The sequence below is a fragment of the Eumetopias jubatus genome, unplaced genomic scaffold, assembly GCF_037043125.1.
Source record: "Eumetopias jubatus isolate StellerSeaLion01/CBP00866 unplaced genomic scaffold, mEumJub1_p1.0 scaffold_8, whole genome shotgun sequence".
Classification (NCBI taxonomy): domain Eukaryota; kingdom Metazoa; phylum Chordata; class Mammalia; order Carnivora; family Otariidae; genus Eumetopias; species Eumetopias jubatus.
The window spans coordinates 58,123,953-58,136,746 of record NW_028274814.1 but is presented as its reverse complement, the minus strand read 5'-3'; the positions used below and the strand labels follow the sequence as shown (position 1 = coordinate 58,136,746).

Below are 12,794 nucleotides of genomic sequence, written 5' to 3'. Positions count from 1 at the left end.
GGGACAAGGACATGAATAACCCATGTGTTGACAGGAGTGGTGACAGAGTCTGCTGCCCCAGCAACCCTGGACTCAGGCATCCAATCTGGCTATCTTGTTGACCTTGCTTCATCAGTGCTAATTCATTTAGTGCTGTGACTAAAACATGGCCCACTCTGGTCAGTACTCCACAATACTGTGGAGTACTTTAGGACTCTATGGAACATCCTTTCTTTGCTTTTCTGCATACCCCAGATATATCTGGTCCGAAGACTGGATCAAATGTCAATTAATCTATGAAGCTTTCCTTATTGTCTTTGTCTTAATATCTCTCATTTGAATTTCTATGACACTTTGGTTGTATTTCCCTTTCTCGTTCTAATCACATCCTTGCTTGTACTGGAGTTTATTATCAAAGTCTTGTTTCTCTTACTACAACTGTCTGCCTCTTCAGAACAGCAACTATGATTTTATATATAAAAACCTAAAAAAACAAAAAACAAAAAACAAATGCTTCAGAAAAGGATGAAAATGTGCTCAGTGAATGTTCCCTGAGCTAAAAGAATAAGGAGTAAGTTGTACACTAAACACAACTGTAAAATAGAACAATGAGGGGATTAAATAATCAAGTTCCCACATATTTAGAGTAAACCTACTACATAAATTACTGTAAATATTAACATCAGTAGAGATGAGAGCTGCCACTAACAGCATTTCCGGGCTGAAAGGGGTTAAGCAGATCTATCCACAATGGGAAAAAATTCTTCATTGCCTTTATTAAAGACTAATTTTAGGTCTTTTGGCAATTAAATGAACACACTGTTTATGCTCCATACGCTTTCTGCCCTGAGTCTTGGAAAATACGTGAAATTTCCAAGAATTAAAGTTTCCATTAACACAAATGCCAAATCAGGAGGCCTGACCTGTGGGAGAAAGCACATTTGTCTTTGCTGGAGCCCATTTAAAAAACTATAGAAAGATATTTACTATATAACCCTTCTTGTGCGCAATTGCTCTGTCTTATCATTCAGATCATCTAGACAAGATGAGAAACCTGCAACATTTCAGAAAGTAACCAAGTACTGAAGAATGGCCATTTGAGTTCTAAAGTGTTGACGGTTATCCCTTTTTTGGTGTAAACTTTCTCATTGGAAAAGACCTCGACTTTTTTTTTTCTTTCTTCTTTTTTGGGGGGGAGGGGGGTCGTTGCATGCGAGTGTGTGCGCGCGTGCTTAATTCCCTGAGAACTAGCTTTGGCTGAAGAAACACTTTACTTATAGTGGGTTCCAAAACATCTTCCACCTGTATCATCCCCACTAGATGGAAATTTAATGTAAATAAATGTGTGCATACAGCTTGAACACTTCGAAAAACTGTTTTCTCATCTCTATATCTGGTTTTATTCAATCTTAAGTATCTCCCCAGATTTCAAAATAAAAATAAAAAATAAATTCTCTTTACGTCAGTGAACTTGGACTCATAAGTTCTCTCCTGAGCAGGGAGCCTTTTAAAGACGAGAAGGTCAAGCTGGCAGCGGGCGGTTGCAGCTACTGGGAAAGAGCTGGTTCTACAGGTCCCGCCCTCCCTACCCTCCCTTTGCCCCTCCCTCTGGCCGGCTCCCTACCTCCGCGGGATGCACCTCCCCCCACTCCCCTCCCGCCTCCACCTCACCAACTTCGGCAGCCTCGGAGGTCTGGCGCGCGTCAAAGCCGGAACTGGGAGGTTGATTTGTGGAGCATCACCCCCAAGGTCCTCTCCCCCCCCCCCCACCCCACCCCCGGCCCCTCCTCCGTTCGGAGCAACGGCCCGGGGAGTAGAGCCCAGCAGGGGGAGGGGAAGATCCACACCCATCCCCCTTCCTCTAGCCCTCCCGCATTCAGATTCAATTGCACCTTTTATTATTTTAACTCTTCTCCCTAGGACACGCGGCCCCCGGATCTGTCCCTCCGGCGTTCGCGGTCCCTGCACCCGCGCGCTGGGATGGGAGAGCGAGGGACCTGCCCGCGGTCGGCCGGCGTGTGTAGGGAGGTGCAGCCGCAGCGCCCGCTGCCCAGAGTCTGTAAGTTTCAACGCTCCTCCCGGGGAGGGGAGGGGGAGGCTGTTCGCATCACCGCAAAAGATTTAAAATGCCAAACACAGCAGAGGTTTACAGTGTTGGATGGACTTTTCGGGGCACTCTTTTAACTCTGTCTGCAGCCCGCGGGCTATTGTCCGGGCTTTTCTTGCAGCTTCTATGTTTGATCCCTTCGCTGGAAAGTTTTCAATTTGTAATACTATGAAGTCCACTGGGAATTTTTCTTTTCTTTTTTTTTTTTTTTAATGCAATTCATACTTCTTTAAAACGTAAAATGCTTCATCATTTTCAAGTTACGGAGCACATCGCTTATTATTATTTTGTCAAATTTCACTAAACATGTTATTTATACTGCGCAAGAGGCCACGGCCTTTTCTTTGCGTACTTCTTAAAAATAACGGAGGAAGAATTTACTCTCTTTACTTTTAATATTGCTGTATCGTCTAAATAATAAATGGATCGTGATACCCAGCTGGCTTTAATTTTCATCATAGACGCCGCATGTTTGTATCTTTGCACTAATCTACAGACGCGGTTAATCTCGGAATTATCGTTGAGCCTGCTGTTTACAGGAAGGCTCCTGGTTTTGTTTAACTAAGGCTATGCCCATATGTGTTCAAAACGATAAGGAAAATTGAAACAGTTCCGATTCAGACCAAATAATTTCTTCTCTGCGATCCCAGAACTCAAGCACAAACTAGATTCGTGTTTAGATTGATAAAATCATACCTTAGCTTTGCATGTCACCTGGAACGTATGGACATATCCCTGAATGCAAGAATTGAAGAGGTGAGGAAATGGGAGAAGGGAAAGTTTTAAATCGTCGTTTCCCTTATGCAGGAGGACGTCCCGAGGGAAGGAGAGGCAGGTCAGAGACAGGTGAATAGGCGGGCTATGGTGACGGGACGATGTTGGCCAGAAAGAGCATCATCCCCGAGGAGTATGTGCTGGCGCGCATAGCGGCGGAGAATCTGCGCAAGCCGCGCGTCCGAGACCGCCTCCCCAAAGCCCGCTTCATCGCCAAGAGTGGGGCATGCAACCTGGCGCACAAGAACATCCGTGAGCAAGGACGATTCCTGCAGGACATCTTCACTACCTTGGTGGACCTGAAATGGCGCCACACGCTGGTCATCTTTACCATGTCGTTCCTCTGCAGCTGGCTGCTCTTCGCCATCATGTGGTGGCTGGTGGCCTTTGCCCATGGGGACATCTACGCTTACATGGAGAAAAGTGGAATGGAGAAAAGTGGTTTGGAGTCCACTGTTTGTGTGACTAATGTCAGGTAAGAATGCAGTGGGATGAGGCAGGGATTGAAAACAGTATAGAAAGTAATATTAAACTGCCCTTTCTCTATCACAGTTATTTTGTTGAAAGCGAAATAAAGCATTTGCTTTAGTACCTTCAGACACAAAGAAGTGAAAAAAAACTAATCTAACACATTAAGAATCTTTTTAAGTGAAGCTTTATGGATGAGGAGTCTCTGAAAACGTGGAGCTTCAATCCTTCTGGTACTTTATCAGTTATTTAAAGAATGGTTGCGGTTCAAAGGATTCCACAGAGTTCCTTACTCAAAAAAAAAAAAAAAAAAGCACACAGTCAGTATTTAGTATGAAAACAATTGCTGTCCATAGTTCCGGTGTCCACAAATAAATGTCTCTGGTCGACAAAAAATATTGTGCAAATGCTAGTAATATTTTTCCCTGACTTCTCTTACCTGTGACATTTTCAGAAATCATGAGGAAAATGGGAAAATACTGGTGGAGAGGTATCCTAGATTAAAAATCCACTAAAAATGAAATAAATAAATATAAGCCCTTCTTTATCAAGATTATCTTAAATATCTGGTTGCTTGCATTAGATTCCAAAATTTAAAAGTTATGCTAAGATGCAGAACTAGAAAAAATTAGTTTTTAATGGAAATTGGCCCAAGTTTTTCATGGAAGAGATTATATAGGAGTGACTTAATGTTGTGGTTTTCTTTGCAAATTCTTTGCAAGTTTTAATAGAATAGACAGTCCTCAGATTGCCTAACGTTTGCTTCTTTCTCTTACATTGTGTTTCAAAAGTAAGTAAAATGAATTTGATTTCAGTCATTCTCCTCATATTTTCACATGGTGTAAGAACATTTAGTTGGGATGATCTGTCTTTTAATTTGTTTTGTTGGAAGACAGAAAGAGATCATTTATATCAATTGCAAAAATATTCACTCTGAAGCGAAACAATGGTAATAATACTGGAAACTTTGCCAGGACATTTTCTGAGTAATATTCCAAATTCACATAGTGTACAAAGCAAAACAACTTGAACAAGCACCATTCTGCCAGGCAACTGTAAAGAATGAGACCTTTGCTGACCCTGAAGTCTTCTGAAATTAGCATACCACTGCAAGAAATGGAAATCCAGACTGTGAACTTGTCTGTCCTTAGTAACCGCAATGCCAACGTATCAGGGAGGGATGCCGCATTTGTGTGCCGGGATCACACGTCACAGATTTCAGCTCGGATTTTGAGGAGAGAAAAATACATTGAATTGATCTATTGCTTTTATCACCAAGTAGCTATTATTTTCTTGTCTTGAACTTTTCACAAAGTTTTGTCTCCAAGAAAATATAGATGAAAAATGTTGGTGATCATCAGCATACCAGATACAAAGGAAACAATTAAAACACTGTGTTTAACAGGCATTTGTAGGTCAAATATCATTATCTATAATATTTCTCTTTAAGAAATTTACGGGCACTGATATTGGTGAATCACTTTCATAGCAAGATAAATTTTTAATAAACATGAGGTAGACAGTCATAAAAAGAGATAATAGAAACGAAAATGATAAGCCTCGAAAATAAATGACAGATTTTAATTACGAGACAAATATGTTGGCTTCTGTGAAAAAGAAGTCATAAAGCAGTTTATTAAAGATGTATCATCAACGTGACATCCTTTCCATGTTTTTTTTGGAAAGAACTTATGGAGTGCACTGGTTGTTAAAAGCTGTTTTAATGTTAGCTTTCATTTTCCACCCAGATGTGTTCTGAAGCATGTTCATTCCCCTGATGCATTCCTTCTGCTGGGAGAATTCAGTTTACTGTGAGAAATGGTGTCACAAATACAATGAGATAAAGTTGATCTTATTAGCGTGACAATTTTCACATTTTTAATTGCACTTCTTACCTTAAAGAAATTACGTGACATCTTTTAAGGTTAAAATCTTACTAATTTTATTTTAATGTTATGATACTATTTGTGCTTTAAGCTCAACATACAGCTTAATCATAACAAGCCGTACATAATACAATTTTTTTCACCAAAAATATAGAAACAGAAAATCTCTATTCTCTCCCAAAGGGGATTTAAAAGATAGCTAATAATGTTTCTTATTCTTTGCATTTCCTTTCAGAGGTTTAATGTCCCCCCATTTCATCGAAATTAGACACACCTTATTGTGATGGTTACTTTTACCAGTATGTCCAAATAACATTTTACCATTCTCACTTTAGGATGGCTCACTTTCCCTTTCATGTGGATGACTTTTCCAACATGAGTCAGAAAATAAACCAACATATTTCTTCTTATTCAGCCTAACTCCCTCTGTAGCAGAACAAACAAGCAACTGAACACTTTCATCTTTTGAGAGTATGACAGGTGTCCATAAAAGGCTGGGTCTTGCTACCATATAATGTTTATAATTAAATTCATTCATAAAATAAACAATATGTAAAATATGGCACTTGAATAGTCCCTCAATCCATTAAAACGAAACGTTTGGGAATATTCATCCCCAGGCTGCTCCATGAAGTATATCCACATTATTCGAAATCAATGTTGGGTACAAGCCCCTCCCCTGGGGTCCATTCTTATTCTTCACTGAGTTTTTGGATCATACAACAGATCTGTGTAACTAGTGTAAAAAGCAATCATTGTGGTTCTCCATGAATCTTTTTAGATGCAGGGGCTAAAGGGTTAAAAAGGCCATTTTTTTCACACCCTACCTAAAAGGTAATCTAAAGAATCATTTATGCTTACCACTCATGGTGTTGCACCAAAGTGCAGTGTGTATACTCAGTATTCAAATGTTTAAGCATTTTGCTGACTCGTGCATGGCATTAATGGATAGATAATATGGATAGCCTATGCGTGGTTAATCTTCTGTAAAATTAGAGAAGTTTGAAATTGGCGTTGGGGGCAAACACAGGACTAACCCTGTTTTCGTTAAGAAGTCACAGCAGTATAAGATATGTAAGTTAAGCCAATAAATTAATCTTAAGAATAACCAAATGTGGTGCATATTAAGCAAGGGGATAAATCAGACTTCTCTGAGAGCTTTTCAAAAATCTTAACCCAGGTCAACCTTGGACCTACCAAATCAGTGTTTACATTGAGATATATGGAAGAGATGTACAATTTGAAAAAGCTTTCCAAGAAAATACTGACACTTGTTCACTCTCCCTTTGCCTCTTTCAGAGCACCAAGCCAGAATTGAGAGGATTCGAGTTCTCATTAATTATGTGATCTTGACACAGTTACTTACTAATCTCTGCCTCAGATTTTTCCTTTAATAGCCTCAGTATTCTCTAGAATTAGAGGACAAAATGAGACAATTTTTTAAAAAAGGTTTATTTCCAAATGGCAAAACATTAAATCATTCTTTTTTATTAAAAATACTTTTGAATGATGTTTGTACCACCTTTTTGTAGCACTGTGCTTTCTCTGTATAAGATATGCAATAAGTGTTAGCCAATGAATATGATTTTAAGGGTTATAAATAATAAAGTGTTCACTTTTTACTCAGGATCTTCCCACATGACTCCAGTCACTGAAACTCAGATATGCAATAAATAACAAACATCTACCTGGAAAGAAGTTTCACCAAGTAAACTATGAAATTGTGAAAGTATTTCACAAAGTAAAATATGTCTATAAATACAAGTATGTATTTATTATTTTAACTTATTATTTTAATGCCTTCATATAAGTAGGCCCATCATTACATGACACAGAAAACAATAGAACTGTATTCCAGAAATCTGGAAGTAGATGCATTCCGATGAGAGAGAGAGGGAGAGAGAGAAGGTGCTGTGTTTAGAATCAGGCATTTGACAAGTTGCCAAGTCCTTTCAAAAGCATTTAATAACCTTTGGAGGAAGAAAATGGAAAATTGAGCTTGGCATGTTATTTCATTCTTCAAAATGTGATCTGATGGCACTGTTTTCTGATATCATTCCTTACAGGTCTTTCACCTCTGCTTTTCTCTTCTCCATTGAAGTTCAAGTGACAATAGGATTTGGAGGGAGAATGATGACAGAGGAATGTCCTCTGGCCATCACAGTTTTGATTCTCCAGAACATTGTGGGTTTGATAATCAATGCAGTCATGTTGGGCTGCATTTTCATGAAAACAGCTCAGGCTCACAGGAGGGCGGAAACCTTGATTTTCAGCCGCCATGCTGTGATTGCTGTCCGAAATGGCAAGCTGTGCTTCATGTTCCGAGTGGGCGACCTAAGAAAGAGTATGATCATAAGTGCCTCAGTGCGCATCCAGGTGGTGAAGAAGACAACTACACCTGAAGGGGAGGTGGTGCCTATTCACCAGCTGGACATTCCTGTTGATAACCCAATTGAGAGTAATAACATTTTCCTGGTGGCCCCTTTGATCATCTGCCACGTGATTGACAAGCGTAGCCCCTTGTACGATATCTCAGCAACTGACCTCGCCAACCAAGACCTAGAGGTCATAGTGATTCTGGAAGGAGTGGTCGAAACTACTGGCATTACCACACAAGCAAGAACCTCCTATATCGCTGAGGAGATCCAATGGGGCCATCGCTTTGTGTCTATTGTAACTGAGGAGGAAGGAGTGTATTCTGTGGATTACTCCAAATTTGGCAACACTGTTAAAGTAGCTGCTCCCAGGTGCAGTGCCCGAGAGCTGGATGAGAAGCCTTCCATCCTGATTCAGACCCTCCAGAAGAGTGAACTATCCCATCAAAATTCTCTGAGGAAGCGCAATTCCATGAGGAGAAACAATTCCATGAGGAGAAACAACTCCATCCGAAGGAACAACTCATCCCTCATGGTGCCAAAGGTACAATTTATGACTCCAGAAGGAAATCAAAATACATCGGAATCATGACAGCAAGCCAACCTCAAGAAAATCTTTTATCAAGTGTTGGTGGTTTAGGCAAAGCACTGTCGGACTGCACCAGAGCCAGAACACAGTAATTTGTTCTATGTCTTCATGCACCAAATGATACTCCTATTCAAGCAACAGCACTTTCTGTTTCAATAACCAGTAACACAAGGTGGAGGATTCATGGCTCACACTTGTCTCACACATGTGGTATTTGCAGTGACATGTTTCTATTATGTATAGGAAATAGTATGCTCTCCTTTCTCTCAATTTGAAACCCAAGAATTCCGTTCATAGTAATAGACCTTGAATACCAAAGTTGGCCAAGGAATGATTCTGTTTGAAATGCTTAGTGCTTGAAACCACAGATCTCTCTGTTTCCATTGGTCACTCTGAAAATGCAAGTAGGATGGGGAGGGGAACCCCAAAAGGGTGCTGTTAACACCTTTTGTGTATCAACCAGTATGTTGCCTTCTCCTTTTTCTAGATGCTGCACCTGGTAAGAAGCCTGAGGCAAAAACTGCTTCTCTCTAGTTGCTTCTAAACTGATTGTGTTCAGTCACTTACTTCTTCACAGTGACCTTTGCAGGTTTCTTCGTCCTCCTCGTTGGCAGAACTGGACAGAGAGCTTTGGAGAAAAGCTAAGAACATTCCTGTCTGGATGTTAGGACTGGATTCCCAAAAGTGACAGTTATTTCTTTTGGCTTCTCACTTCTTAAAAGCCCCCACAGGGAAATACTGTATTGAATATTTTATTAAAATATTTTCTTTGTATTCACTGTAGTTTTGTGATTTCTCTTTCACAAAATCATCCCTAGTCAAAGCTCAAGGTAGAAAAAAACATTTTTAGAGGCATGTGAAAGAGATATCATACAGTGATAACACCTCTCAGATCTTCCTGTTTTTGAAATTGTTTATTCCAAGGAACTACATTTTTTGTTTCATTTTGATTTTATTTCCTTCCAAGATTTGAAAGGTTTTCTTAGCTCTTCTATCTGAATCTGATGTATCATGGAAATCTTACGATGTTTTTTCTTTGGATCTCCAAACTCCCTTAAAACTCTGCTCTCTTCCTGAATTCAGGCCTGGCATATATTGGTTTAGGGTTATTTCACTTGTTAAAGTGAGATTTTCTATCAGAACTTGATCTAATCATCCTTAGCTCTTGTTTCTTCAGGGAAGGGATGAGGGCACCCAGGGAAGCACTAAGCTGAGAGACTATGGGTTTATGCTTCTATTTTACATAGCTGAACATCGGAAAGCTGAGCTCTTGTATAGCGTTTTACACCAATTTGGGGTTTGTATTTATTTTACTTCATTTATGAGCATTTGAAATAGATAGGTAATCATTAATATATTCAAATCCTATCTTAAACAAATGACTCACGATTCTAACCAGATGAATGGAAATTGTTTCTTGGGTTACTGAGTTAATCATTTCTGAACAATTCTAACCACTCTTTGAACTCCAGACTCATGTATCAAGCAGGTACTTGAAGCTCCACCTGGATACCCAATATGCATTTAAAATGTGCCTAAAGCCAAATGCTCCATTTCCACTAACAAAACCTACCCTCTACCCCAGTCCTTCTTCCAATCAGGCCAAAACCTGGGAGTCATACTTGACACCTCTTTTTTATACCTCACATGCCATCCATTAGCAAAATCTGTTAGGTCTGCTGTGAAAATATATCCAGAATATGACCAATTCTCTCTATCTCTACCATTTCTTCCAGAGTCCAAGCTGGGTACTCATTACCCAGTATATATAGATGCAGCTATACCAACTGTGAGAATATTAAAACATTTTTGAATAGGATGCCAAAGAAAAAAATCTATCTTAATAAGAGCCCAACAGAGGCTTCAGAGATGGGTACCAGACTTCCTAGCAGGTCTGGCACTGATGCACGTCCTCCACTCCCACCCCAGGGGCAGCTGAGCAGAGCCAGAGAGCAGCTACCACAGCAACAATAAGAATATGTAGAATGCCCACTCACAATCTAGTGTTAGTGGAGGGGTGCAGGCTGCAGGGCGGGTAATGTTGGGGCATAGTCAGTCAGACTGAAATACAGGATTTCTGAGTCCAAGGGATACAGAATGCCCTGGCACCCAGGGGCAAATCTAGCTAGGAAGCATGAGCAATTCCCCAGGCCCCCTTCTGGCTGCAACCAAATGCTAATGACTATCAATTCAATGGGGAATTCGATCAAAGTGTTTAATGGAGCCTCCTATGTCAAGTTGTGGCTCTGGCAGGGGCATCATTTAGCTGGTGAGTGCCACATCAAAGAGAAGATCACATCCCTAATTCCTAAAAATATACAAATGTTTTAGCGTAATACAATGATTTGAGGACCTATTTTTGTTAAAATATATTTAACTGGCTAAAAAGTTTCAGGAACTATTTAGTTTAGTTTTAGAGAACAAGAAGACTCTGCATGTGTGTGTGTGCGTGTGTAATTTTGACTTATGTATTGAATTTAAGTATTATTTTATATTAAATATTTGGAGTCTCTGCTTCCACCCTAGTCTTCATACATAGTCACAATATTCTTTTTTTTAGTAATCTATTTATTAGAGAGAGAGAGAGAGAGCACAAGCAAGGGCAGCGGCAGGGAGAGGGAGAAGCAGACTCCCCGCTGAGCAGGGAACCGGATGCAGGGCTCAATCCCAGGACCCCAGGATCATGACCTGAGCACTGATCATCCTTAAGGCAGACGCTTAACCAACTCAGCCACCCAGGCACCCCGACAATATTCTTTTAAATACTACTACACCACACCTCTGCTTAACACCTTCCTATGACTTTCTGTTTTTCTAAAAATGAGAACCAAAATCTTTCCCAAGGTCCATGAACCATTCCATCTCATTATTACCACTCTTGCCCTCCACCATTTCCACTCTGTACCACAGGGGCCTCGCTGTTCTTTGAAAAGGAACCATACATACTTTTGTATCATGGGTTTTCTTCTACACGGAGCATTTTCCCCATAAAGCCTCCTGGGCCTGTCCTATCATTTAGTGACTAGAGTGTCATCTCATGAGACAATATAGTATTATGGTTAAGGAAATAGACTCTGCAGCCAGACTCTCTTGGTTTAAACTCCAACACTTAGCAACTGTGAGATTTTGACAAATTAATTAATTTCTTTTGCCACATTTTCCCCATGCATAAAATCAGAATGATTATAGTACCTACCTCCTAAGTTGTTTTAAGGACTGAGTTAACACCTATAAAGGGCTTAGAAGACTTTAATTGATTTGCCCAGAACAAAAGCTTGAAATGAAGGACTGCCTCAAAATTAATTGCATTCTTAGTAAATGTTTAATTCAATGCATTACATTTGTTCTCTAGGACAGAGACAAAAGATCTTTGCAATGTGAATCTGATCTCTTAAATCTGCAGCAGAGACCTTACATCTGCCCACTCCCTTACTTTTCCTGATTCTTTGATATCTGCCACTTGCGTGTCATCAAATAGTGTAATGTGTAAAATACTATAATGTGTAAAAGGGGAACATTTTACATACAGAAGGTATTTCTGGTTTTACAAGCCTATCATTTATTTATTCATCCAGTAATATATAGTGAATGTCTGATATTTACCACCTGGAAAAATAGGTGTGTTTGTTTTTGGTTTTGTTTTTTTTTTTTTAAGAAGGACTAGAAATTTACAGGTAAGATAGGCGCTGATTCTGCTCTTAAGTAATCTGAGATGGAAAGTATGAGGAGAGAAACACTGGCTTATGTACCAGAATTACAGAAAAGACACTTCCATCTCAAAATCAAAATCAAGATCTACTCTTAGTTACTGAGCAGGCAAGGGAAAACAATGAAGATCCAGATCTGTTGCCCAGATAGCTTTGCCGAGAGCGAGGTGAGAAACAAGAACACTGTTCATGCCTAGAAATGATTTTCCCCTGCTTTACCTTAGCCCCAAATCACAGTTTTCTTCTATAATTCCTCATTATTTGCCACTTGGCTCAAGACTTTTTCTGAGTAAAAATCCTGTTTCCCAGACCACAGACATTTCTAAATCCCCTGGCCAAGGGTTTTGGCACATAAGTGTCTCAGAACCAGCAATGACTTAAAGAAATGGCCTCAGTTCCCAAAGTCTAACTCCCAGAGAAGTTGTTAACCACGTAGTCAACACAAGGGAGTATTCTTTCCCCTCCATCGATAAGAATCATTTTTGTTGTTGTTCTTTAATAATTTGGCATTTAAGGAGCAAGTAGTTTCCTCTTTGAAAATAAATTAATTATAGATGAAGAAGAAAGAATGAAAAGATATCTATATCTCTTGGTGTTCCCACTCCCAACTTTTGTCATTTTCAGCATGTCGAAGGTAGAGGCAGAACTGAAATTAGTGTCTCTAAGGACCAGTGCATTAAAATAACCATAACAAATCCTACAGGCTATTTAAGAGGAAACCCAAGGGCCATGCTCTTCCCATGATCTTTACGCACAATTCTCATCAATGGTGATGGGAATTTCCCCACAGACCTAGGAAGGAAGTGACTCTAATTATACCCCTTGATAACTTGCTGCACAGATTCAAATTTAAGTTCATGAAAATCTTAATCAGCCTTTAACTTCAGATCAAAATATCACATCAGGGCC

At 39.8% G+C, this 12,794-nt stretch overlaps 1 protein-coding gene across 1 annotated transcript; it reads left to right on the top strand.

Moving 5' to 3' along the window:
- Positions 1 to 2,961: 2,961 nt before the first annotated feature.
- On the top strand, positions 2,962 to 8,181 carry KCNJ8 (potassium inwardly rectifying channel subfamily J member 8). The gene is made up of 2 exons (XM_028113284.2): positions 2,962 to 3,335; positions 7,281 to 8,181. Exons 1-2 carry the CDS (start codon positions 2,962 to 2,964, stop codon positions 8,179 to 8,181), a joined length of 1,275 nt encoding a protein of 424 aa, XP_027969085.1.
- Positions 8,182 to 12,794: the final 4,613 nt, after the last annotated feature.